Genomic DNA, 23,596 nt, shown 5'->3' on the forward strand with positions numbered 1-23,596 from the left:
TGTTGAGCACGGGAAGCTTTCTTCTGCTGTGACTGTATCTTCAGCTACCAACCAAACCAGTACGAATTACGTTTGCCAAAGGGTTTCTCTGTGGTGACTGCACTGGGAACACACTACAGAGGTGCTGTTAGTGCCAAGGATACCACGTTGCCAGTCTTCTTGTCACATTCTCCCCAGCAAGCTCACCCTCTTGCCCTGAGGACAGGGTCTTCACGGAACCTGTTTGTCCTTTCTTTTGCTCTTGTTCCCCATGGAAGGAGGCACAGACTGAGCCTGCTTCTGAACTTAGCTGGCTGCTAAAATGAAGGAGCAGAAGAATTTCTCCTCTTGTTGCCATTTGGGCAGGTAATGTATCCCTGAGAAAGACAGTGTGCAAGAGCTAAGTATTTCTGTATTCTGCTACCTTAATAACTTGAGGCTGCCAGGTGCCAAATGCCTCTGGAAACCTTCCAGTTCCGTGGGAACTGACAGGCTCAGCTTGTTCCCGACTCCTTTGCATGCCACGGAGTCAGACCCTAGAAAAACTGCAGAATCTTAGCACAAAGGCTCCTCATCTGTTGCGGGGAGAGTGAATCATACCCCTGAGAAACATGAAGTAGAAAGAACTCCACATTTTTAGTGACTACCGACTCTGTAAGAGCATGATACACATTACTCTGAACGCCTGTCCCAGAGGTGAATCAATGGCACTGTACCTTGCACCATTTCCTTACAGTCCTGCGTGAGTCACTTGGGTTTTGAGCCCTGGTTTACACACTTCTGAAATCTCATGCAACATCATCACGGCTGTTATGTAGTGATGCTTTATGTGTTTATTACAAGAGGTTTACAAGAGGTATCCATCTATTTTGGATAAATAGATGATTTAAATGCCATGTTGACTGATCTAACAGGGTAAATTTGTAGAAGGTGGTGGCACGGGGAAAGGAAGGTTGAACGCATGCTTTGGCGTGGTAGCTAGTTGTTCATTAGTTTTTAATTGTTTTTTTTGTGTTTGTTTTTTTTTTCTTTCTTTTGTTTTGTTTTTAACTCATTCTTTTAGCTGCCTACCTGTGAACGATAAAGAAAGAGACGACACTGTCATTGTACACATGAACTGATGTGGTTTTACTGCATTTGGCCACATACTTCAATGAAATACGCTGGTACAGAGTGCAGCCACAGGTCTTATCTCTGCTGCTACTCCTTTCACAAAAGAATGACCTTTATATCAACTCTTTTCCTTCCTTGGCTTGATAATGTTGCAATCGTACCTTTTGCTGTTGGTCAGAATGCAGAGATTAAAAACACTCAGTTGATGCAAACGGTGGGTTGATACAACACACAGAATGGGGTGTAGATGTGCTTCACACAACAGAGAGCAGAATCGAAGGAGAACATGTCGCTTGGAGGCAAGACGCCTCTTTAATTGATTATGGCAAGGAAAATCAAATACCATATCTGCTTTTTCCTGGAGTATATCGAGACTGATCATAACTAACATCTGTTCATGTTAAGCAAATACTTGTCATGATTTCAACTTCTGTTTGCATACAACTCTGAGTAGTGCATTTTAAAGTCATACATATTCATATAGAATGAAGAATGCATAATGTCTGCATAAAAAGATAAGCTGTATGACTATATATGAAGACAACAACTACAATTCTCACAGCACTGTCATTGGTTAATTTTAAAATATTCAAGCATTATTTAAAAAACAGTAAGCTGAACTTAAAACTACACTACGAAAAATTGTATAACTGAACCAATGCTGACTTCTTTTCCTCAGTATTAATCAATTTTAAAGTTTCTTTTTTTTTTTTTTTTTTTTTTTTTTTTTTTTTTACCTAAAACTTTTGTTAATTTTTTGTCGTTTTAACCTCCAGTAACATGATCAGATTTCTTCTGCCTCTGGGCAATTGAGTTATGCTCTGATCTTGAGTTCTAAGGGAAATGTTCAATTTTATTTTTTTTCCACAGTTGAATAAACAGTACCATGTATACTATCTCTTGTGTTAGAATAGTGTTGTCTTCACATAAGACTCAAATAATGGTATTAGTCATTCATTTCCTTGTACACATACACCCTATTGCGTGTTGACAGGTTTATAAGGATGCAGTGGCAGCCGTGGGTGCTGGGAAGCTCCTAGACGACAGCCTTTGAATCCTTGCAGTCCTGAGCAATGGTGCCTGAGTTAGTCTGTTTATTGTCTGCTTTCTCTCCCAGATGCTTGACTTGTCTGAAAGATTAATACATTAACAAGAGTGGTAAGGTCCAGGGTTGCACATCTTTAAGACATGTTTATTAGCAGATGGCACATGAGATTCAGAGGTCACTGTGGAAGGTAACATTTTGAAGTGAAACAACAATATTTATGTTCAAATACTATGCTGATGAGATCATATGGAAAAATGTTTCTGATTAAATTAGTTTATAAATAGCCACGATATATCTATCGAAGACTCCAAATGCCACTTATAGTCTTCTTTCTCCTATTCTATTACTCCGTAATTTATTTACTAATACCAGACTTTCTCTATGTAAACAGACTAACAGCTGGAAAACAACTTCTATACTGGACAGACAATCCCACTTTCCTGAATAATTGAAAATCCAGTGTGAAACCCGGGTCTATTGTCTGCTACTTAAAGCTAATATTCCATATAAGACTTTTTAAGACCTGAAAGGATTTTTAACTTACTTTTAAATTCTCTAGGGTAAAATTCACCTTGCAGACATAAGGACTTACTGGCAGATAACTATCCTATTTACAGGCAACATCATGTGCTACAACATTTTGACAAAAATCATCTTATGCTACTTAAAAAGAATCCATACAATAAACATAAAATCCTTTTCCTTAGGATTTCTATAGGAAGATTGACTGTCTCATAGTTCATTAGCAAATATTATCAGTAACGCTGAACCTGAAATCCTGTGTATCCTCTCAAACTGTCAAAAACTGTATGCAAATTCCAAAGGAAATTTTTTTGCACAGGTTTAAAAGGGCAGCTAAGCTCTTAATTAACATTTCTTATCTCAAATGCCACATGGGCATTAAAATGCAGAGGATTTAAATGGTACTTACTTTTCAAGTGATCCATTTTCAACTTTCATAGCCCCTTCCACTGGATCCAGTCCTTGTTCTGAAAACTGTTTCAAGGCACTTAATGCTGCCTAAAGAAAAAATGAATTGTTAAAGAAAACACTAACACAACTGTATTAAAAACAAATGGAAGAAGGTGTGTATTTTGTGGTATATTGCATCCAAATCTTTCCCTGTACATAGAAGCCATTTAGACTACAGAGCTAATAAAGAGGGTACAGAACAGTGCCATGACAAACATGATAAACATGATAAACATGATAAACTATGTTTGTGCATAGATTTGGGGACACCTTCTTCCTGGGTACGAGTGACTTCCATTTGTGTTAATGAAAGCTGCATTACCTACATGAATAACATGATATACTTTTAAGATTCTTGCCTTTGTGCTCTGTAAAGTCTCTCCAGCTTCCCCATGTGCTTTCCTAGAGCTTACACTTCCCGGAGCTCCTATGATGTTTGCAGATGATTGCAGAAGGTGTGGGCAACGGGGCTGCAGGGCACTACCACAAGACTGGATCTTGAACAACACAGAAGACTGATGTCTTATACATAGGCCATTGGACTGTACTAAGCAAGGTGAACCAATATGTATTGATTATGAAGCACTAGCAAAAGAAGAATGATCAATTTTCAGCTCACATTTTACTGCATGATTGCATATTTTATTTACCAGCTTCTCTCTCAACTTCATGAGTCCTGCTTTAGTTCTGCAAAGCACGTTGTTCCTCTTTCCCCTAACTGCTTTGGCAACAGACAAACGCTTTTTTGGTAATGAATTTAGCAAAGGTTGGTTATGAAACTGTCAGACACCTTGTGCCTCACTTTGAAAACACAGCCAGCACGATAAAACAATTGAAGTCCATTCTGTCTTGAAGGTGAAAGGCAAAGCAGAGTTGAAAACCAGATTTTTCTATTTAATCACTCCCACCTAATTTTCATGTATTAATCACAGGGAAAAAGAAAAAATAGACACTGCCACCCAAGGTAACAACACAAACACTGGAACTGACTGCAGGCCATGTGGCGTTGTTGTTCACAGTGAGGCCAGCAATTGCTGTTTAGAAAATTGGAAGTTGTTCTCTTTTTCATTGTTGGGATAGAAAGAATCTGTCTCTATCTTCTTTTCCCATTCCTTTTGGGCAGCAGGGGCTCTGTCCGAAACAGGAGCTGCCATTGTAATGAAGTACTAGATTTGCTCTCATACTAATTCTTTGCCTGGATTCTCTCAACAGCTCCTTCCCTTGAAAGGTATGTTTATACAACTTAAATATTATTAGACAATGTGTATTTTGGCAAGATGAATAACAGTGCGAAAATTGCCAGGCTGCCCTAAACTAAAAGACCATGCATCCCGGATTTGTCTATAGTAATGACTAGCTGCTAAAGCTACAGAAGGCTGCATGAGGTACTCCCACCCATAATATGTGAAGGTGGAATCCTTCTAGTCTGTAAGGTTTTATGTTTTTTGTCCTAGTAAACAAATGAAAAGTTAAACATTTCTTAAACTGTCTTGCCAAACATCAGATTATTGCTGTTACTTACTCGTCCACTCTTCTTTTGCCATGTGTTCTGGGCTCCCTGAATCTGACAGCCACCCTGCACTCTACTTGCTCCTTATTCCCATCCTTTCACATAATTATTCCCTTCATTTTAAAATCTCTGCTGCCCACATCTTACTTTTTATTATTTTTCCATGCCATTGCTTGTCCCATAGGGGCTGAGCATCAGCCCTTCACCTCAGACACAACTTCTCCCACTAAAGTATCTATCAGTTTTATCACCCTTTAGGTTCCTCAATGAATTAATTCTTCCTTTCCTCATTTTTTTCTGTTTTTCTTGACATTTTGATATATTTCCATTTTCTTGTAAGACATCTGTTTTTCTACCACCTCACAGTGTCTGTTGCAGTTTCAGACTTGCATTCTCAGCTCCTATAGGCTCTGATCACCATCTGCCTTTCCATTCTTGATCTTGACTGAACAGCACAATCACTAGGTTTGCTCTAGCCAAACAATTTCTCCCAGTGGCAACAAGGTTTTTCATCTACTCTCAACTTCTCTGTTTGTTCCAGTAACCCAACACCTTTCTTCATCCTGATTTCTCCCTTCTGCTCCTCTTCTTGGGATTCTTCTCATCACAGCGCAAGCACTACTCAGCAAGTGAGGACGGGGGGATTTGGGCTCCTGTGCTTCCTTGCACAGGACCGCTTCTGTGGTGTACTTCAGTTGATCATGGGCTAGCAACAGTCTGCACCTAACAAACCAAGGAGTAAGGACTGGCACACAAGAATCTCCTTTCTTCTCATATTCATGTTTCCTGATCAACATTAGCAAAACAATCAGTCTCATTTATTCTTATGTATGGTATAGCCCAGAAGGCATTCCTAGGTAGCACTGTAAAGAGGGAAGGAAGCCAAGACATCTGCTCCTCCTACACAGCATTATTGCTACCTCATCTGTTTTTCAAACCCACCTTGTTTACATTTTTAAATACCCATTCTTAGCTTCCTGGTCTGATGTGTGAATTGTAAACTTGTGGAAGAACTGTTTGTTCAGGTTATTTGTTTGTATAGTGGCTTAGATGGAGAGCCCCTACTCATAGTAATAAGTAGTGTCACGATTTGAGATTAGATCATAGGGTGAGTGTGTGAAATACAGAACAGACTGATGTTGATCAGTGGTCACCGAAATCCACAAATCATCAAGAGATTAATTGGACCAACACAATCCTCCTTTCTAGAATTGCACATTTGTTACTCGCTTCTGCTTTACTCATAGAACGAGCTATTGCAAGGTAATCACATAAATTACAGAGCAGCCTTCATGGTTGCTTTCCAGAAAAAATGCTTTGGAACATCCTGGAGGAACATGAGCCAATGTCTCAACAGAAACAGATCATGAGGGCATCTCTTTTCCTCCTCCATCAAAAAGGGAAGTGCTGAAATACAAAATAATGAACTCCTTTGCCTGTAAGCATGGATTTTTACTATATAGGTGTCAAGGATGTAAATATGGAACACTTAGAGGAAATATATAAAATGAAGGTAAGATTCAAGGTGTTGTCTTAATAAGACAACAAACATTTTTAATAACAACACAACATACAAATCCTAATGCTTGTAATGTGTGTAGCCTCGTTTCTCCATCTCACCCTTTTTCAAACCATGTCCTTCCCAAGCTCAAATGTTATCTAAAAGGTGAGATCTCAGATATATTTCTGAAACCAGATTTTAAAAGGGGCAAGTAGCAGGAAAGCAGTCCTGCACCTGTATCCCTGATCTTCTAAGTGAAGGTGTCAGGGTGTTTGTGCGAGCTATGCTGAAGAACCAGCCCTCTACATTGTCCTTCATTGCTGGGTTTCTCACCTTTCCTGCTCTGGAAGCTGATGATCTCTTCGAAAGCTCTGGATTCTCACTACTGAGTCCCCACTCTCTATCTTCTGCCTCAGTCCCATATCTTTCCCAAGCCACCCCAGCATCCCTGGTCTTCCTTTCTTTAATATCTGCTCCAGAGTTATGACTTCTTTCACAGCACAGGAAAAAAAACCTCTACTTCTCCACAAACCTCCCTCTACCTAGGCCCCTTCTTTTTCCTGCTCCTAAATGCTCTCCCATTCAGGAGCTCCAGCTGATCCAAGCTTCCAGAGATAAGCTGCCCTTCCTCAAGCCCTCCCAGCCTCCTACAACTTACAGCCCCTCTTTATCTTCCAGTTTCCTAATGTATTCCAGGTTCACATGAGATTTGATTTCTTTTGCATGGAAAAATGTCTCTCTCCCCATAGGTCACTTGTGGGGGAATCCTAACTACTTATATCCTGACTTTTGCAACATTTGTATTTTGGGAAAGTTCCTTTCCTTTAAAATGTCCATTAGTGTAAGGTGACTGAAGGGCAGAAGAGGAATGATAGAATGGGCCTTACAATCTCATTAAAATTCCCACTTCCCTTTGTCCCAGTTCTCCCATAGCTCACTCACATTTGGGAGGATCAGCAATGCTGAGAGAAGCTGGTAATTAAACAATACTTTGGACCTTAATAGATGTCCTTAATGGTTCTCCTTGCCCTGTCGTACCCCTAGACAGACATGAAGATGCTGGATTCAGGAAGGAAGCTGGTAGCAGGGAGGCTGTGACCTGAATAATCAGCAGAGTGACACAGAGCCCAAGTAATCTGCAGCGAAGAAGAGTTACAAGCAGACGCTGGGCTAATTTAATCCATGATTCAATTCTATTAGTCCCAACAGATTTACACCACTTGGCTTAAACATAACTTGTGAATGGCAGATAACTTAGGTTAAATGAAAAGGAAAGAAAAGAATGGAACATTTGACAGTGAATCTGGTGAACAATTTCCTCTTTTAAAGGCTCAACACTTCCTTCCATTGATATTTTTCTTACAATAGAGCATCTGCAGAGATATAGAGAAATTTTTCTCTCCCCCAGAAGATTTTACAACTGTTTTGTGAGAGAAGCCCCATAGGTTACAGAACAGATGTCCTTACACATTTCTTGTATCACTTTTTTTCTGTGTAGCTACAACAGTGCCAAAAATACGATGCCAACAGGATGCACTGCACTGCTAGCTGTTTGTCTTGGCTGCCATTTCCACTATTAGTGTGTGTGTGTGTGTATCAGGATGGAGATGGATGTTTCCAGTCATTTTTTAGCTTTCCTCAAGTCAATTGGCAATTAGTAAATAGCACTGAAACTTGTGAATATTCTTCCTGTTTTTCACCCTGGGGATTAAGTGTCTTGTAATGACAATCTAGTAACATTAGATCATACTTTTAGCAAGAATTGCAGACAGGCACTATACTACTCCATATGCATTTAAGCCCACATCCTCATGATAAATTTTTAATGTTTGTTTTAGTATGTGGCTTGTGTTTTTCCTCTTAAATCTATATTGTATTTCACATTATTCTATGAAACTGAAAATTGTAAAAGTTTGTTGTTCTCTGTGACCCTTCCAGTTGACTTTACCAAGGAGGTCTGAGACAATCATAATAAATACTCTGCTTAGTACTGTTAATTTACTGGTGAGATGTCTCCTAACCTCAGTTTTCTAAAAGCATGAAAAAAAAATTCAGCTTGGCCTTCATCAGTGTTTTCTGAAGACGTAAAATTAGAGGCAGAAACAGTTATCGTGCAACATTGAATGAAGTCAGGGTCCAGAGTGGATAATGAAGGACAAGATTTTCTTGTATTTAGTAGCTGGGTCTGAGTTCAAGGTTGAATCTGCAAATGACTCAGTGTGATCATAATGCCTGTAGCCACATGACATATGCATGAACAAATCTCAGGCTGCACTGAAAGCTGTGGTAAAAATGATAGACAGATAAATCCCTAGTCCTTGATTTCACTTGCAAGCCAAAAGCCTAGAAAAGAGCAGAGTTGGTGCATGAACTAATCTCCCAACAGTTATATTTACAAACACTCAGTATTCATCTGCTTTCTACGCTAAGAGAAAAGATGCCCCCCAAAGCAAGGAGGCTCTTCCCTGCTTCCTGACATTTGAGGCCTCAAAAGACAATATCATCTGTGCAATAACACTGCAGCAATGCTGCCTGCATCAGTAATGAGATGCACTTCATGACTTTTTAATATGAGGCTTTAAATTTCACATTTAAAGGCTATTGAAAAAAAAAAAACCAACAACAACAATATCACAGCTGTTGAGGTGAGTTTGAGGACTTAGTGTCCCAAAGCAAAGCAACTATTTAAATTTGTATGTATTTAAAATTATTGTTCTTGGTGATTGTTTTTGCTTTCTCTTGGTGAAGATATTTTTGACCAAGCCTCTACTTTGCTTTAACTTGCCCACACCCAAAATTGCATGCACACACAAATGCACAAAGGGTAGATATATTTACACGTGTAGACCTAGATACATACACACAAAGTAGCTAAGATTTGACTCCTCCACACCTACATTAAATCCTCCTTGACTTACCAGGTTGGCAACATACAAGCTAGCCAGAAATTAGCTGACAGGTATTGCAAACAAATTCCTTTTCCCAACAGCTTCTGCTGTAAATGAATTCACTACACTGCGTGCAATAACTTTTGTTAGGAGTTCTTGCCACTTTCCTCACAATGTGCTGTTCTCCCCAGATGATTAGATTTCATTTGAACCAATGTTAACATCTGTTTAAAAATTAAATTCAGAAAGGCTTTTCACATCGTACAACGTAAACCTTAATTAAATGACTTTAAGCCCTTTCCTCACACATTTTATGATATGCATGAAAAATGGAAGGTTATAATCTGATTAGCTCATGTAGTTTACATGGAAGTAGTGTTTTCCAAACTGATTAATCTCTACACAAAGGAACAGTCACCTGATAGGCACTAGAATTAAGGCTACTGATTGCACCTGTCAAAAGAAGGAGGTTGGAGGATAGAAGGAGCCCAATATCTTCAAACAAAGAATGATGATTCACGGATGTAGCTTAGAACAAGTCCCACGCAGTAGTTAATGCTACCCCCAGGCTACTCATGCAGCCAGCACTTAAATGACACGCAATCCACATAGAGCCTGACCTTGCCAGCTTTCTGGGGGGTAATCCTAACGTAAGGATTAACTGTTCTTGAACATATTTTCCGATATATTAAGCAGAGTTTCTATCAAAAACAGCCCGCATGTTACCTTCTTTCAGCTAGTTTTATCAGACACGTGTATTCACAGTTCAAATTCCTCCATGCCTCTCAAAATTCCAAGTGGATGGAGTGAAAGGAATTCAACATGGAACTTGATTTCTGTAAATCTTCATCTTCAAAAATCTACTTAAGTAAAGGGGCTGGTTGAATTAACAGTAGAGAGAATCAGGCAGTTGTTTATTTCAGCATTTGAACTACCACGCTAGAAAACCAACAGCCATTCTTGGGACTATACAATAATTCCAGAAGTAATGAATAGCAAAACATTACATTAAAACCCAAGAAACAGCTGCATGATCATTTGAGCTGAGACAGTTCCATTGCTTTAATGGTGATTCAAGAGTTTCTAGCCATGAGGAGAGAAAAACATACTGAAAAGCACCTAACTTTTAAAATAATGAAAAGGTATGCTTTTTTATGAAGAGTACCTGATTAAATAAAACTGAATATGAAACTTAACACTGGCGTAGGACAATCTGGGGCAGAGAGGCTAGTCTATTTGCCAAGTTTAGGTTTCATATTTACTTTCAGGTAGGCATAAGAAATGAAGGGATAACTAAAAGATCTATAAGGAACTCAGAGAAGAAATGTTCTTAAATCTTTGTTTTCTCAGACTCTTTCCTCCTCAAGTGTTCTCAGCTGTGAGGAGCAACATTTTCAAGTGCTAAAAATATGCTAACTTTGCATTTACAGTCTATGATGGAAACCATCACTTCTTTCTGAACATCTCAGAAGAGTTTTCAGGTTCAATGCCAGCATCTACTGAGGTCTGTCTAAATCCTCAAACAGTGAAGCGAGGTGTGAAAGTTCAGCCCAAGTATCAACAGTTAAAATAAGTCCTGATCAAGCCTCTTTTGTCAGATCATTTCAGTACCTCTTCAGTCTTTACTGGATCTGATTGAAAAGTCTGGAAGTTCTTCTAAAGTGAATTTATTTCTCAATTCAAAACATTTTTTTTCTTCAGTTGTTACAATTGAAAGAATAAAGATGGAAAGAATAATGCATCATCACAATTTACTAATCAGAATGGGGAAAACAATTTAAAATTTAATTTCCAAGCATTTAGACTTTCACCAGACAGCAATTAATATTCAAATCAATCTTGCTTCTAATTTCGTATCTTCATTCAGAAGCTAGTTAAACACTAACTTTCAGAAGGAGGTAGAAACCTAGGTAATATAGGTGCTTTCAATAATTAGAGACTTCCAAATGAGAGCATTTAGATGGCTAATTAGTGGATGGGTAAGTAGAGGTAAATCATAGAATTTAGACAACACTCAAAAATGGCTGAGAAGCTGCAAAAATTACAGGAGATTTTAAGGAACATGGCTTTAAACCTAAAACTGAAAACAGCAGAATGTATATCCTCAGGCAAAATGCTGCACCAGCAGGGAAGAAAGGCCATGAATCACTGTCTCTTTCATCACTGATGGCTGGAAAATATCCTTGTCAGCTGCGTTCTCAGAACAATTTAGTTTATTTAATTATTTATTTATAGGCATTTCTACACATTGCTGTGTAGATTTGCAAGTCCACTGTCATTAACCCTGTGTGTATTGCGGGAGAAATTGAGTTCCTGATTTAAAATAAGTAGACGGAGGTTCTTGGCAGTGTAAGATTTCTGGGTGACTTTGAAAATGCATTGGAACAGACAATCCCCTTCGTCAGCGTGACTGCCACAGTTCCATACAGTTTTGAACATTGCTACCACAGCTTTCTCAACATAGCTAGCAGTACATAAACGGAGTAAAGACCCCACCATTCCCCACTAGGGAATGGGCCCTGACCCATATTAGTAGTGTAAATGTAGCCAGAACTTGTTTTAACAAAATGGATGAGTTCTAAATTGAGTTGCATTTTAACAAGATATAAGCATTTACTCTGTTATCTAAGCAGTTTTCTTAGGCAACTGCTGATTTAAAGTCATTTAAAAAAATGGGTATTAAAAGATTGCTATAAATTCTCAGAGAAGATTCACAGCAAAATTGGTATACAACAAGGTAATGCAAAAATTGGTATAGAAGATCCACAGTTAAATTAGTGTACAACAAAGTTCAAACTATCGAGTGTTACTCAATGCTTATTTCAACATGGTTATATTTCCACATAAAGTAAACTGAACTTGTAAAGCACACTCACTAGTGTTTAAATGCTTTTCATCTCTACTTGCAAGTGTCTTCTTCTTCATGAAACTATATGGCACAAAGGACCAGGGGTGTTTTTATTATTCCTGTTTTTAAAGCTAAGGAAACTAAAGTAAAGGGAGGGTGCATGAGCACAAAAATGTATGGCCCAAAGTCAGGCAAGAAAATAAGAATCACTTTTACTAATCCACATGCATTTTATCATAGCCCAAGATAGACAGAGGGAGATCCTGGAAAAAAAGAAAAAAAAAAAAAAAAGTAACGATAGAAAATAAAACCACAGGCCTCATTGTAGCCAGGACTTTCATTCAAATAACTGATTCCTTTCACTACCCTCCAGCAAGGTATAATCTTCCCATTAATGTTAAACACTTTTCACAACCTAGCAGAGAAAAAAACTCACTTTAAAGAGAAGCAGGCAGGTGAAAGCCTCTAACAAATTCATTTGTTTTGCCTAAATGTCTTAGAGAATATAGTGTTGTTTTTTTCCCCAATGTTTTACTATATACATATATATATATTATTTATTACTTAAACATTTGACACATTATTATCTCTAAAGACAGTAGATTTAGTTTAGACATGGGAGCGATTTCCTAAATATCAGATTCCTTGGTTTTAGCAATTTTAAAATGAAAGAATGTTTGTTCTTTCATGCCAAGTCCATTACCTTCGATTATAAGCGTGTGTCAGTCTAAACATGACTAGAAACCTGAGTTTGAAGACAAAAGCAACAGATCACACAATGCAAGGGGCTGCCCATTGGCTCATTCAAGCAGCACATTACAGCTTGAACAATGGGGAGTTTAGGGCTGTGGATTCTTACATTACTGCATCTCTAACGAAGCTCACATACTAAATTGCATGCTATCTCTGCTTCTGTGTAACTCTACTCCTTCAGCCTGCGTACAGGCATTCAGAGAAGGACACTTCCACCCTGAAAGCACTAGGGACCAATCCCCCTCTTCATTCTCCAAGTCTCATTTTACAAGTGTGCATGTATGTCCAACAAAGTACCAAATCTAGACTGACAGCTAAAAGTGTTATATTTAGCGTATATGGCATGTAATCAGAAATTTGAGTGTTTCCAAAAGGCAAAAGTTTTTTTGATTCTGATCTCAGTGTATTTTTATACTGCTTTAGCTGGTATTTTTCTCCTAATTGAAGATGATCAGAGTCAGGCCCATTCAGCTACAGGCTGAAAAATCTCATCTGAAGCAGTTCATAATGTAATTTTGTCCTTGCTAACTGTCGATGGCTTGTCCTCATCCCATTTTAACCTACAACCATCAGCTCCTTTAATGGAAGTGTCTATAAAGATCTTCTCTAAAATATGCTTTTCCAGCACACTTAATGTCTTTTAATGTCTTTCCAATTAAATCCAGATGTGAAAAGCTTAAGGAACAGTTCTCAGGACTGAAAAAGATGACATAAATCTTGCAGCTGACAGAGATCCCACTGAGCTCAGTTGGGGAAACTCACAGAGGACTTCTTGTGGGCCAGAAAAGCTGCTGGGTATAAAGACAGATGTGTATACTCCTATTAAAAAATTTTAAATAAAAACTGACTCCTACAATGAGGTATCCACAATTATCAGGGACATTACTAACTCAATCCCTCAATGTGCTGAGCACATCCTGTGTGGCACAGATTTCCCTCATCTTTTTGGGAAGTTTATCAGAGTTGAAGGGGGTCACATCTGTTAAGGAAAGAGCACCTCACCTTTCAGGATTGCAGCTCTTAAACCAGTGGAGGGGCTGATTCTGGAAAATGCTGTCTGTCTTCATCTCACACTGCTATCAGCCAGGAGATAATGTGCTCAGCAAAGTGAAACTCTGAATTTCTGCCTCCTTTACCTCCTCCATAATTAGGTTAGCAGATTAAATTGCGGTTTCATTACAGAAGAGACCCCAAATGTGCTATTAATTAGAAATTCTTACTAATCTGATGGGAAACTGGGGCATTCCTAGTGACTAACTACCACTGATGGTCAAGTGCTGTTTGTGCAGCTGTCAGTTTGCGGTTTATTTTGCTGTAATCACATGTATACTCTCAGACATTTTTATTTTTTTTTTATTTTTTTTCTTTTCACAACAGTAGGTCATCTTATTTTGCCCCTCCACAACTGTTTGTAAATGTGGGTTCAGCTCAAGCCACATCTTTCAGGTATACAGGAAATCTCTCTCCTCTCCCCGCCCCCCCCCCCCCCCCCCCCCCCAGCTTGTGTTAAATAAAGTTTCTAGATAACTGCCCAATGCTAACAGCTTCAATACTTTCCTACCCCCTGCTAATTTTTCTTTTTTTTTGAAATTGGTAAAATATCCAGACAGATCAGTGCTTTTTAAAGAGCTTCATGCTCATAAGAAGCAAGAAGGAAAAAAAGGAAAAAATGTTCCAGCACAGAAGAAAAAAAAACATTTCTAATTGAAGATGAAGCTTGGGTCCATGTTTATTGATGACAGGGACATCAGTAGAGATTCTTTGGATAGTATTACTTAGTTTCATTTTTCTAATGTCCATAAAAAGGACACAGCACAGTTTGTTGTCATGAGTGAGTGTGTGGAAACATGAAACTAGATAACAATTAATGGATAATCTTGCATACTCATGTACAACAATAAACAATCAAATATGGGATTTAGACAATAGTGCAAGCCTAACTGAAAATGTCAGGCTCCTAAACACCTGGACAAAATACTTGAAGATAAAATTCCTCCAGATCTCTGCTTGCTTTATTTTCCACAATGGCCAGCACTTTTCAGACCATCACTCCTGCAGGGCTGAAGGCTGGATCTGACTCCCACCAAATCAGTGTTTCATGACCATCACTCAGGAGACACGAGGAATGCCCTTCCCTTGGAATGAGTTGCTGTCTCCATGAGGATCCCAGTCTTGGCTAGCTCGGGAATGAGCTCAAATCTCCAGTGCTTTGCTGCCAGGGACCACCAGGCCAGCTCTGATTTATTGCTTTTTCTTTGCAGTTTTATGATACAAGAATGTTCACTTGTAATTACAATAGCATTTTGTTGGCTCCCTGCCTTCACTTGGGTATGCACAACACCATATCCTTCATTCCAGCCTTTTTATGTCAAGACCCAAAATTTGAGAAGAAAAGCACATCAGAAGTATTATGAAGATGCTGCACATCTTGCTATTCCTCAAAGAGGTGACTTGTATGTATTTGTTGTTGGGGATGCATGACCAGCTGGATAGGACACTGAACTAGGAGTCAGGAGGAGAGCTGGTCAAAATTCTCTCTCAGAAAAACACTGAATAAAGAAACAAACCTTTTTAAGAGAACATGTCAGTTTTGAGGAAAAACTTTCTAGGTCCTGGACAGACTCTCCAGTCAAAATATCACTGACAAGTGCCATACACAACCACTGGGCTGATGAGTATGCTTGGGGTGACAGATTCATACTTGCTTGTTCTTCTGTGTGAAAAATTCCAGGAGGTCTCTAATTCACTTCAAAATGAATAAAAATACTTGAAATGTTGATGTGTTATGTAGGATAAAAAGTCTGTTTCATTCAAAAGAGTGACTCTGCCACTAATCTGCTATGTGACCTTGGAGAGCAAATTTAGCTCAATATTTTTCAGACATATCCTTAGCTCCTGACTTTGAGATCAAGTAGCATATTTAGATATTTTTTTGTGTGTGTAAATTTTATTTTTTTCAATTTCAGCAGGGGTATGCACTTCTTCATAGGAAATTCCAGGTATTTTAGATACCATTTAATAGTTAACTGTCAAACAATTTCCAAGTCTTTTAAACAAAGAATACTTCTGTGCTACTTTAATTTATAGTGCCATATATGTCCCATTTAAAGTGGCTGTGATTAAGAAGAAACACCGAGCTTAGATTTTTCTACTAAATGAGAAAAGTTTAAAGCCAATAAACTGTATCTAGGGTTTTAGCTGGGAGATGAAATAAAGAGCACATTTGTTCCTGGTCACTGAGTTTTTAACCTGGGTCTGTTGCTCCTGCTGTTAAGCTCCTATACATTCCTTACTAGCACATAGCATCCAGCAATCCCCGCTCTCAGAGTCTGGAATTAGAGGTGAACTGCAAAATAAAATAACTTTTGGGAGAGAGTTAGTGTATGGCAAGTACCACACATTCTGACAGAAGAAGGCAGCTGCAAAGGTTAATTTTAAAAAGAGGACTTTTTCCACAGACATTTTAAAATTTTAAATTAGATGTATAAATTCCAACTCACCATTTGGATCTGAGGATTCTGACAATATCTGGAAAATGTGGAATGTGCTGCTGAATCTGGTGGATAAAATGCCAGCTGTATTTCACCTAGCCTTTTAGTACAGCAGAGGAGATGTTGTGCCTTATGTTTCTACTCAGTTTTCTACCTCAGTTGTGCAAATACCTTTCAAGTGCCCCGAAATTCATCTTTACTGTACAGCAAGAAGGAAAGGAAAAAAAGGGTTTTCTAGCAACAAAAGAAAGCTATACTATTTTTCTACCCCCAATCCTTTTCCATACTTAAATTTGTATTTTCAATCACATTATGTTTTTTTTTCAAATAAAATATTTTAGCCTGACTTTTTACAATACAGGAGCAGTATCATGACTTTATTGTTTCTCCTTTTACCGCACAATCCTGTCTTTCAAGGGTATTTGAGTATTTCTTAAAGGTGAAATAGAAAATGGAGAAAGCCTAGAAATTTCTTCAGTAATTCATCATTTCAATGATCAAGTTAAATGACAGCATCACAGAAAACTCTAGTAAAACATTTTTTCTGCCTAGTCCAATGTTGCCATTGTACACAGAAATTCAACCATTTCTTTAGCAAATGCATCTTGAGATGAAGGACTAGTCCTCTACTAAAATCAGTATGAGTTATTTTCCCATTCATGTTGTGAAGTGGCAGATGAACTTTTTACCATATTATTTCATATTTTCTATTGCGTACAGCTCTCCTTTTTTAATGGAAATGCCAAACCTATCTGAGGATTCAACATCTACTTCCATTTGTATGTTGATTTAAGTAGGAACTGACTGTGTGTACCTGGATTTGCTCTACAGTCATTAGTTCCTGCTTCTGGCTATTACTGCAACATAGGTAGAAAGATAAAAAGAGTACTAGTGGTGAGGGATGGATCAGGCACTTTCAGTCACCTCCATGAATGCTGTCATTCATGCTTCTCTGCTAAGAAGAGTATACACAGGGTACTATGTTGCCCATAAAGTGCTTAAAGTGAGACACTAACAAGCAGAAACAAGATTTTCTCAAGAACTCTCACTTCTTAGATTCAGAAACTTCAACTGGCGGCTCAGCAATGCAGATTAGGCACTCCTTGACTCTGATTAACTGAGCTCTGCAACTATAGACCTGCTTTTCCTCCATTTACAGTTACAGTCAGATATATATATATATATGTCCAATAACTTTACTGAACAGCTGGCTTTTAGTCTGGAAGATCTGCTAACGGCTATTTTATCATTTCATCCTAGCACCTATTATTAAAATACATTAACCACAGCTGTCAAAAAGAGCTTATGCAAAATCTTGCTAGTTACAAAATAACCTGTCAGGATTAGATTCAATAAAGAATTTAGGTGCTTACAAATTAGGCACTGTAAGAGCAAGGTTTTAAATAGCACATCCTTGGAATAAAATCAAAGGTCTAAAGTTAAGTACTCAGTTTCTTTATTCAGTGTGAGACGAGAGTCAGGTTTCTCTGGAGGATGACCCAAGAAAGCCACATACTGAATATGGAGCTACCTGCAGGCCATGAGGTGCTCCAAACCCAGAGGTGAACTCCTGCTCCTCTCTGGAGTTCAGCTGCAAATCCAAGACCACAAGCAGAGGACCTGGGAGCTTGGCCAGACAGGACCTACCGACACAGATTCTCCTCAAGACAGCTGGCTCTTCCAGGTCTTCTACAGACCTGGCCAGAGCTCACTGGTTTCACTGAAAAGATGGTCCCCAGAGGAGGAGGTAGAGGTGAGACTCCACTTTTTGTCAATGGCATGGATGCGGGAACACTTGTCCAGCATACAAGAGAGACAGATTTTAGTTTTCTGAGCTTTAAGCAGGAGACTGACTCTGTAGGCTAATGATCACAACAGTTAGTGAGGTGTCCTGGGGAGCATGTCATGATCCCCAGATAACTTCTGTTCTTCACCCAATTCTTGCTTTAACACAAAGCTCAGAAGTGATGAAAGCAGAAACTGCAGTCCAGTATTACTGCTTTTCAGTGCCTTCTTTAACCTGTAGGATACAATAATATTCCTTATTTTGCTTTCTCTGTGTGATCCTGTGTATTTTAATTTTTTGCTATACAGTGCCTCTGATTACCTGGGTAGATCCATAAAAAGCTGTACTTGCCATAGAGAATCTCCTGTGTCATTATGAATACCTTCAGGCTGTGGAAGGAACAGGGCCTGAGTTCACGTTTCCTCAGTAAGTTTATGTTACTGTGTAAAGCATGGAAACCACTAGCAACTACTCCAACCACAGCTGAATATAAAAGCCTTCAGGATGCTATTTTGTCTAATATTTTTTTCCATATGATTCATTTTAATTACCATACTGCTGTATCTTAATAGAGATTTTATTAAGATAAATAATTGTAATCCTTAATTAGTCAAGCTGTTTTTATGCAAATGAATTCCAATAAGCCTGCTCGTGTATTCAAACTCTGTGAGAGGATTTCCAGGATCAGACTACAGTTTTACTCTGCCATGATAGAGTAGGTTGCTTAAAACCAACACTCACAGTAAAATAAAAAAAATACTAATGTAACAATAAAAGCAAAAATACTAATGTAAATTAAATGGCACTAAAACATTATGCCTAATCTTATTTAGCTCTAAGATTTTAATAATTGTAGCCCTCACATAAACAAAACAATCTTAGCATAAAGGAAAAGCTAGCTTTGTAAGGCTGCCACCAGAATGGGAGAAAATACACTCATAACCATGCATATTATACAGCAGTATTTCTCAAGCACAAATAAGACCTAACTGAAACCATGCTTGAGATAACTGTCATGCTATCAAGTTTCAATAAAGAGAGGAGGAGATCAGACTTACTCTTTCCTTCACAATGAAATCAGTATAAACAAATCATATAATGTTTGGACACCAAACTCCTGAAACAAAGAAGCCTAGAAAATCTCTTAAAACCACCCACAGACTCTGCATGCTGGCCTGTGATTATACAACTGGAGAAGATCATCCAAACTGCGATGTAAACCAATGTCAGTCTGCAAATGATAGTACTACAATGGTTCTAACAAAAAGTAAAGCAAGGCCCTGGAACAGTAAGGAATACTTTTTATGTTTATCTAACCATTTTCCCCATAAATGAGGAATACTTTTTTAAACTTAGAGAAAGAAGACCACTTAGTCCCCATACTGAGGATAATAGCTCTCTTGTGTGTCTTTACTAAATTGCAACACACATCCAGCTATACAAAAAGGAGTCTGGGACCAATAGTAAAAGAGAAGTCTTCCTAATGCACTCTAGTGCCTATTGCATTTCAACCCGTTCCTCTGTGAAACCATCTTGTCCTCACATTTACTTGCTATTTGGGAATATTCAGTCTAATTTTTAGAGAGATATGTGCCAAATAGCATATCTCTATCTCCTATGGCCTACACACAAAAAGAGAAGCTCAGATGATGAAATGCTTTCAGTTTTCTCAGGAAAATTCAGTGTTTCCGTAGACCATACTTATACCTCAGATGTTTTTCTCCTTCCATGGCAGCCAAAAGCAAATTATTCTAGATCTGAATAAACACGTCTCTGTCTAGAAGAGATGTGAATGAGTATGGCCAATTCTCTGTCTATGGATGTTGCTTTGAAAATATAAAACACCACGTACTTTCAGGTTAGGCTTCACAAGGTGCAAGTCATACAGTATTAAGGACTCTAAAGCACTGGATTAAACCAGTTGCCCTGAAGGCAGGGTCTGTGATCTATCCATTTTTGTCCTGTTTCCACTCAGTTTAATACTCTATAAGGCTGAAAAATATTTTACTCAAATCAGAAGTTAATGATATGACACACCTACCTTCCCTTTCCCAAATGCTCTGAAAAGCAGTGGCATTCCTTTCTTTCTAGCTATGCCACAGAGGAATTTTATCATTCATATATACTTAGTAAAGAAACTTACTTCATTAAAATCAACCACCCCTTCAAATTGGTTAATAATTTATATTTCCTTAACATTAATCTCATTCTTGTCTTTAAGCTACAACTAACTAAACTGTAACTTGGTATCAACCATGGGTATTAATCATACAAAAGAAAACAAAAGAAGTAATGAACTGACAAAGCTTGTTAGTCTTCTCCAGTAAGAGTGCAACAATTAACAATACAGTGAATGAATATAATCATTCAAATGCAGTATAAAAAAAACTCTGTATAAAATAAAAGGTATGAAGAATGGTAGCTGAAAAACTCAACAATCTTGAGGGAAAAAGTCAAGCCATTTTTACACTTAACAGACTGTGAAAAATACCTTAATTATTAAGAAGTTATAATTTGTATTAAAATGAATAAAATGCTATTCTTAAGAGAGTATCTTCTATGGTATTTACCTAAAGGCTGTTCCCTCATATTGTCATATATGCTTCTTATATTGCTGTATTGCTCACATTTCATCTTTTCTAGATCTTATTTACAATGTTGTGCACAGCTAAAAGCCATGCTACTTGCAGTAGCACATGTACAACTTGCAGTTGCATGTTGAGTTAACAATGCATTTGTACATGAAGAGTGTTTTTCAGGAAACATAAGAAAAGATAATCTTAGCTGCTCTTAGTGATCACTAATTCTCTTGTGTTTCATCACAAGAAAGCAGGGCGTAGATGAAGAGCTAAAATCAATCACTTTTCCCCAATATTTTGATATTAATTTCAATGTGAAATTCTAACTTATAATGCCTATAATTTTAATATAAATTATTTTGGATTCTAAAGGCAAAACAGATTTTTTTTAAATGTATTTTAATGTTGCACATTCAGTCAGAATGTAATTCCCACCCTTCCCTAAAGAAGGGGCAAGAAGGAGTTTTCAACAAACTGCGACAATCGTATGCTGATATTTTTTGCATCGTAGCTATGAGTTCACAATATACACTGCATATTTTAATAAATGATATGCTTACTTTGCTAATAAGTTCTAAAAAGAGCAAACCCCTCCTTATAGCAGCTGCAGCAGCCCAAATGCCACAAAACCAGAATGCCTCTGCTATGCAGGGGAGGGGCTGGCTTTTCCTTGGCATGGCCATGTGGAGATGCCGGCTTGCACCAGCCATTCACAAGTACATTGTACACTGTGGGGTTTGGACACAGGGCAGGGCAGGAGTGTGTGCAGAACTGGTTCAATGAACAAGACAGAATTAACTTATGTGTTGATGTACAGATGGCAAAGGAGTTTCAGATCTGGTTTGCCAAGCGGAAAACAGCAGCTCCAGCCCCATGCCTTAGTCTCCCCATTGCACCACAGTGCAACTGCCTGGTTTTTCTGCTTTGGCAACAGGATTAAGCTCTAGCCCTGAAAAATTGGTTCCATAAAGAACACAATGTGCACGTGCTGAATAACAAATTCCCATGTCATCAGAGTTGATTGTTTCTGATGAACAGCAAAGTTTGGCAGGCAGAAGAACTGCCCCTTCTGTTTGTCTTGTGGGAAGACAACATTATCTATTGTTTTCTCTACAAAACTCTTAATACACTGTTTGACTAGCAAGAGCAAGCAACAAAAGTCCTGATCTCTACTGGAAAAGAGTGAAGCTTCTTCTTTACAAAGTGTTGTGGAAGGTAGTACTAGAAACCCCAGATTTCCCAGGGAAGCAACAGCACAAAGCTGCTACCCTCCTGCCATATTACTCTCCCTATGCCTCATGCATGCTTTTTACCAATTCCTTTCAGCAGTGAAAAATTGGTCACCATGCCCATTTTATTGTTGTGCCATCCATCTGCAAGTTGGCTTGGCTAATACGATGGACATTGAGAGAGCAAAGCACGAAGTCTGACTAATGAAAAAAGAAGCAGCAGGTTTTTGCCCCTAACATCCTGTAACAAGAAAAGGGTGAGCAGAGGGTGAGCTGAGTTTTTCAGATCAGACAGAAACTGATCTGTGATCCTCATCATGCAAATGAAGGACTTAGTCATGCAGTTTTCTCTTTGGAGAATGCCACCAGGCAGGAGTAACTTGACAGCTGTGCTCTCGCAATAGCTAGGTTGGATTCCTGTACACTCTTCAGTCCTGTGCATTGTTTTATTACTTTGTATTTAGATGTACAAAACTCCATGCACCTGCACTACAGAGCATTAAACCCTATATCTACTAAATCTGCCAACACAGAAGCCAATTCAACTGGTGGATTTATTTGATGTGGTCGCTCACTGGGAAGTGGATTGAAAGCACAAACTTCTCCCAAGCCTACCACTGAGGAAACAACTGTAATATTTTAGTGATGTGGGTAGGACCCAAGTGAGTGACAGAGTAAGGAGAATTTGCTGCAGTAAGTTATTTCTGAAACAAAGAAACAAAGTTCCTTTGTTCAGTTGTAACACTTTTCCTGACTTCTATTACCCACTTGCCTTTTCCCATTCCCAAGGAAGGTTCCATTAATCATCCCTCTAATGGAAACACTTGTGTCTGATCACTGAGCGGTGGACACAGGCATAGTCTTGGGCATGCACTGAACAAGAAGAAGCCCAAGGGAAGCCCAGCTGAAAAGTTTGGGAAAGCAAGGATGCCTTTTTAAAATAAACTTTGGAGAGGTCAGCAGGACAGCAAGGGGTCAGCACCAGGCAGCCAGTGGGTGGATGGCACAAGAGAAAGACAACAACACTTGTCATTAATTATATCTGTTGGAATGCTACACATTTTCCCCCCCAAGTGGTAGTACTCCAGACATCCAAGCACAATCTCTCCCACGTCCTACTCGACCCCAGGCAGGGCACATGCCAAGAAGCTTTCATAGAAGCCAAGAAGTAGCTAATACAAGCAGGAGTTAAAGAATTTAAATGTGTCCGTCCACTTTGAAACATTTCTTTTCTAGTTTAAAGCCTTCCCATCCTATCTGTCTCCTCTATCAGTGAAACACATATTTTTTTAGAGGTAAATATGGCTAGATTTCTGTGCCCATCCTCAAGCTAACAAAACTCTGACTTTCTTTGGAGAGGAATAACTACTGGAAACCGGACTGCTCAGAACAAGAACTCCGCTCGTAAAATTGATCCTGCAAAATCCTAATACTATGTAGCACTTATTCAGGTCTAGATGTATCTGATTTCCTTTTTTTTTTTTTTTTCAAAATGTCTACAAATGTCAGAATGCATCACCGCATGCAATTTCGCGTGCCTTTCTATTGCAAAACTTTGAACTATCCTTATAGTAACAAGTAATATCTTTTATTTTAATAAAATCCCTAATAAATTGTTGATGGGAGAAGAAATTGCAGGCTAGTAATTCATGGATAGATCCATTCTCACTTTACCCTGCACTCACCAAGGACATGCTCAAAGTTCATTGTCTTCTGTGAGCAGAAGAAGAAAGGTATCTCTGGAGCATGATTTATCACATCCCAAATAGGTAGGTGGGAGAAATCAGACTCTGGAAATGCATCTCTCTGTATTTTCGCTGCAGGAAAAACTATACAAATAGCCCGACTTAGAAGCCTTGCAGTTGACTGAAAGTCATGCAGGATGTTGACTATATAGCT

General features: G+C 38.5%; 1 protein-coding gene across 3 annotated transcripts in view; it reads right to left on the minus strand.

Annotated features, from left to right (window-relative positions):
* Positions 1 to 1,086: 1,086 nt before the first annotated feature.
* Positions 1,087 to 23,596, minus strand: part of STAU2 (staufen double-stranded RNA binding protein 2) — a 183,635-nt gene continuing 161,125 nt past the window's right edge. For all 3 annotated transcript variants that reach the window (XM_040546028.1, XM_040546027.1, XM_040546029.1), the window contains 2 exons: positions 3,072 to 3,160; positions 1,087 to 2,222 (listed from right to left, as the gene is read on the minus strand). In XM_040546028.1, the coding sequence (XP_040401962.1) occupies positions 2,129 to 2,222; positions 3,072 to 3,160 (183 nt within the window). In that variant the 3' untranslated portion in view covers positions 1,087 to 2,128. The remainder of the gene's footprint in view (positions 2,223 to 3,071; positions 3,161 to 23,596) is intronic.

This window comes from Cygnus olor, chromosome 2, assembly GCF_009769625.2.
Source record: "Cygnus olor isolate bCygOlo1 chromosome 2, bCygOlo1.pri.v2, whole genome shotgun sequence".
Taxonomy (NCBI): domain Eukaryota; kingdom Metazoa; phylum Chordata; class Aves; order Anseriformes; family Anatidae; genus Cygnus; species Cygnus olor.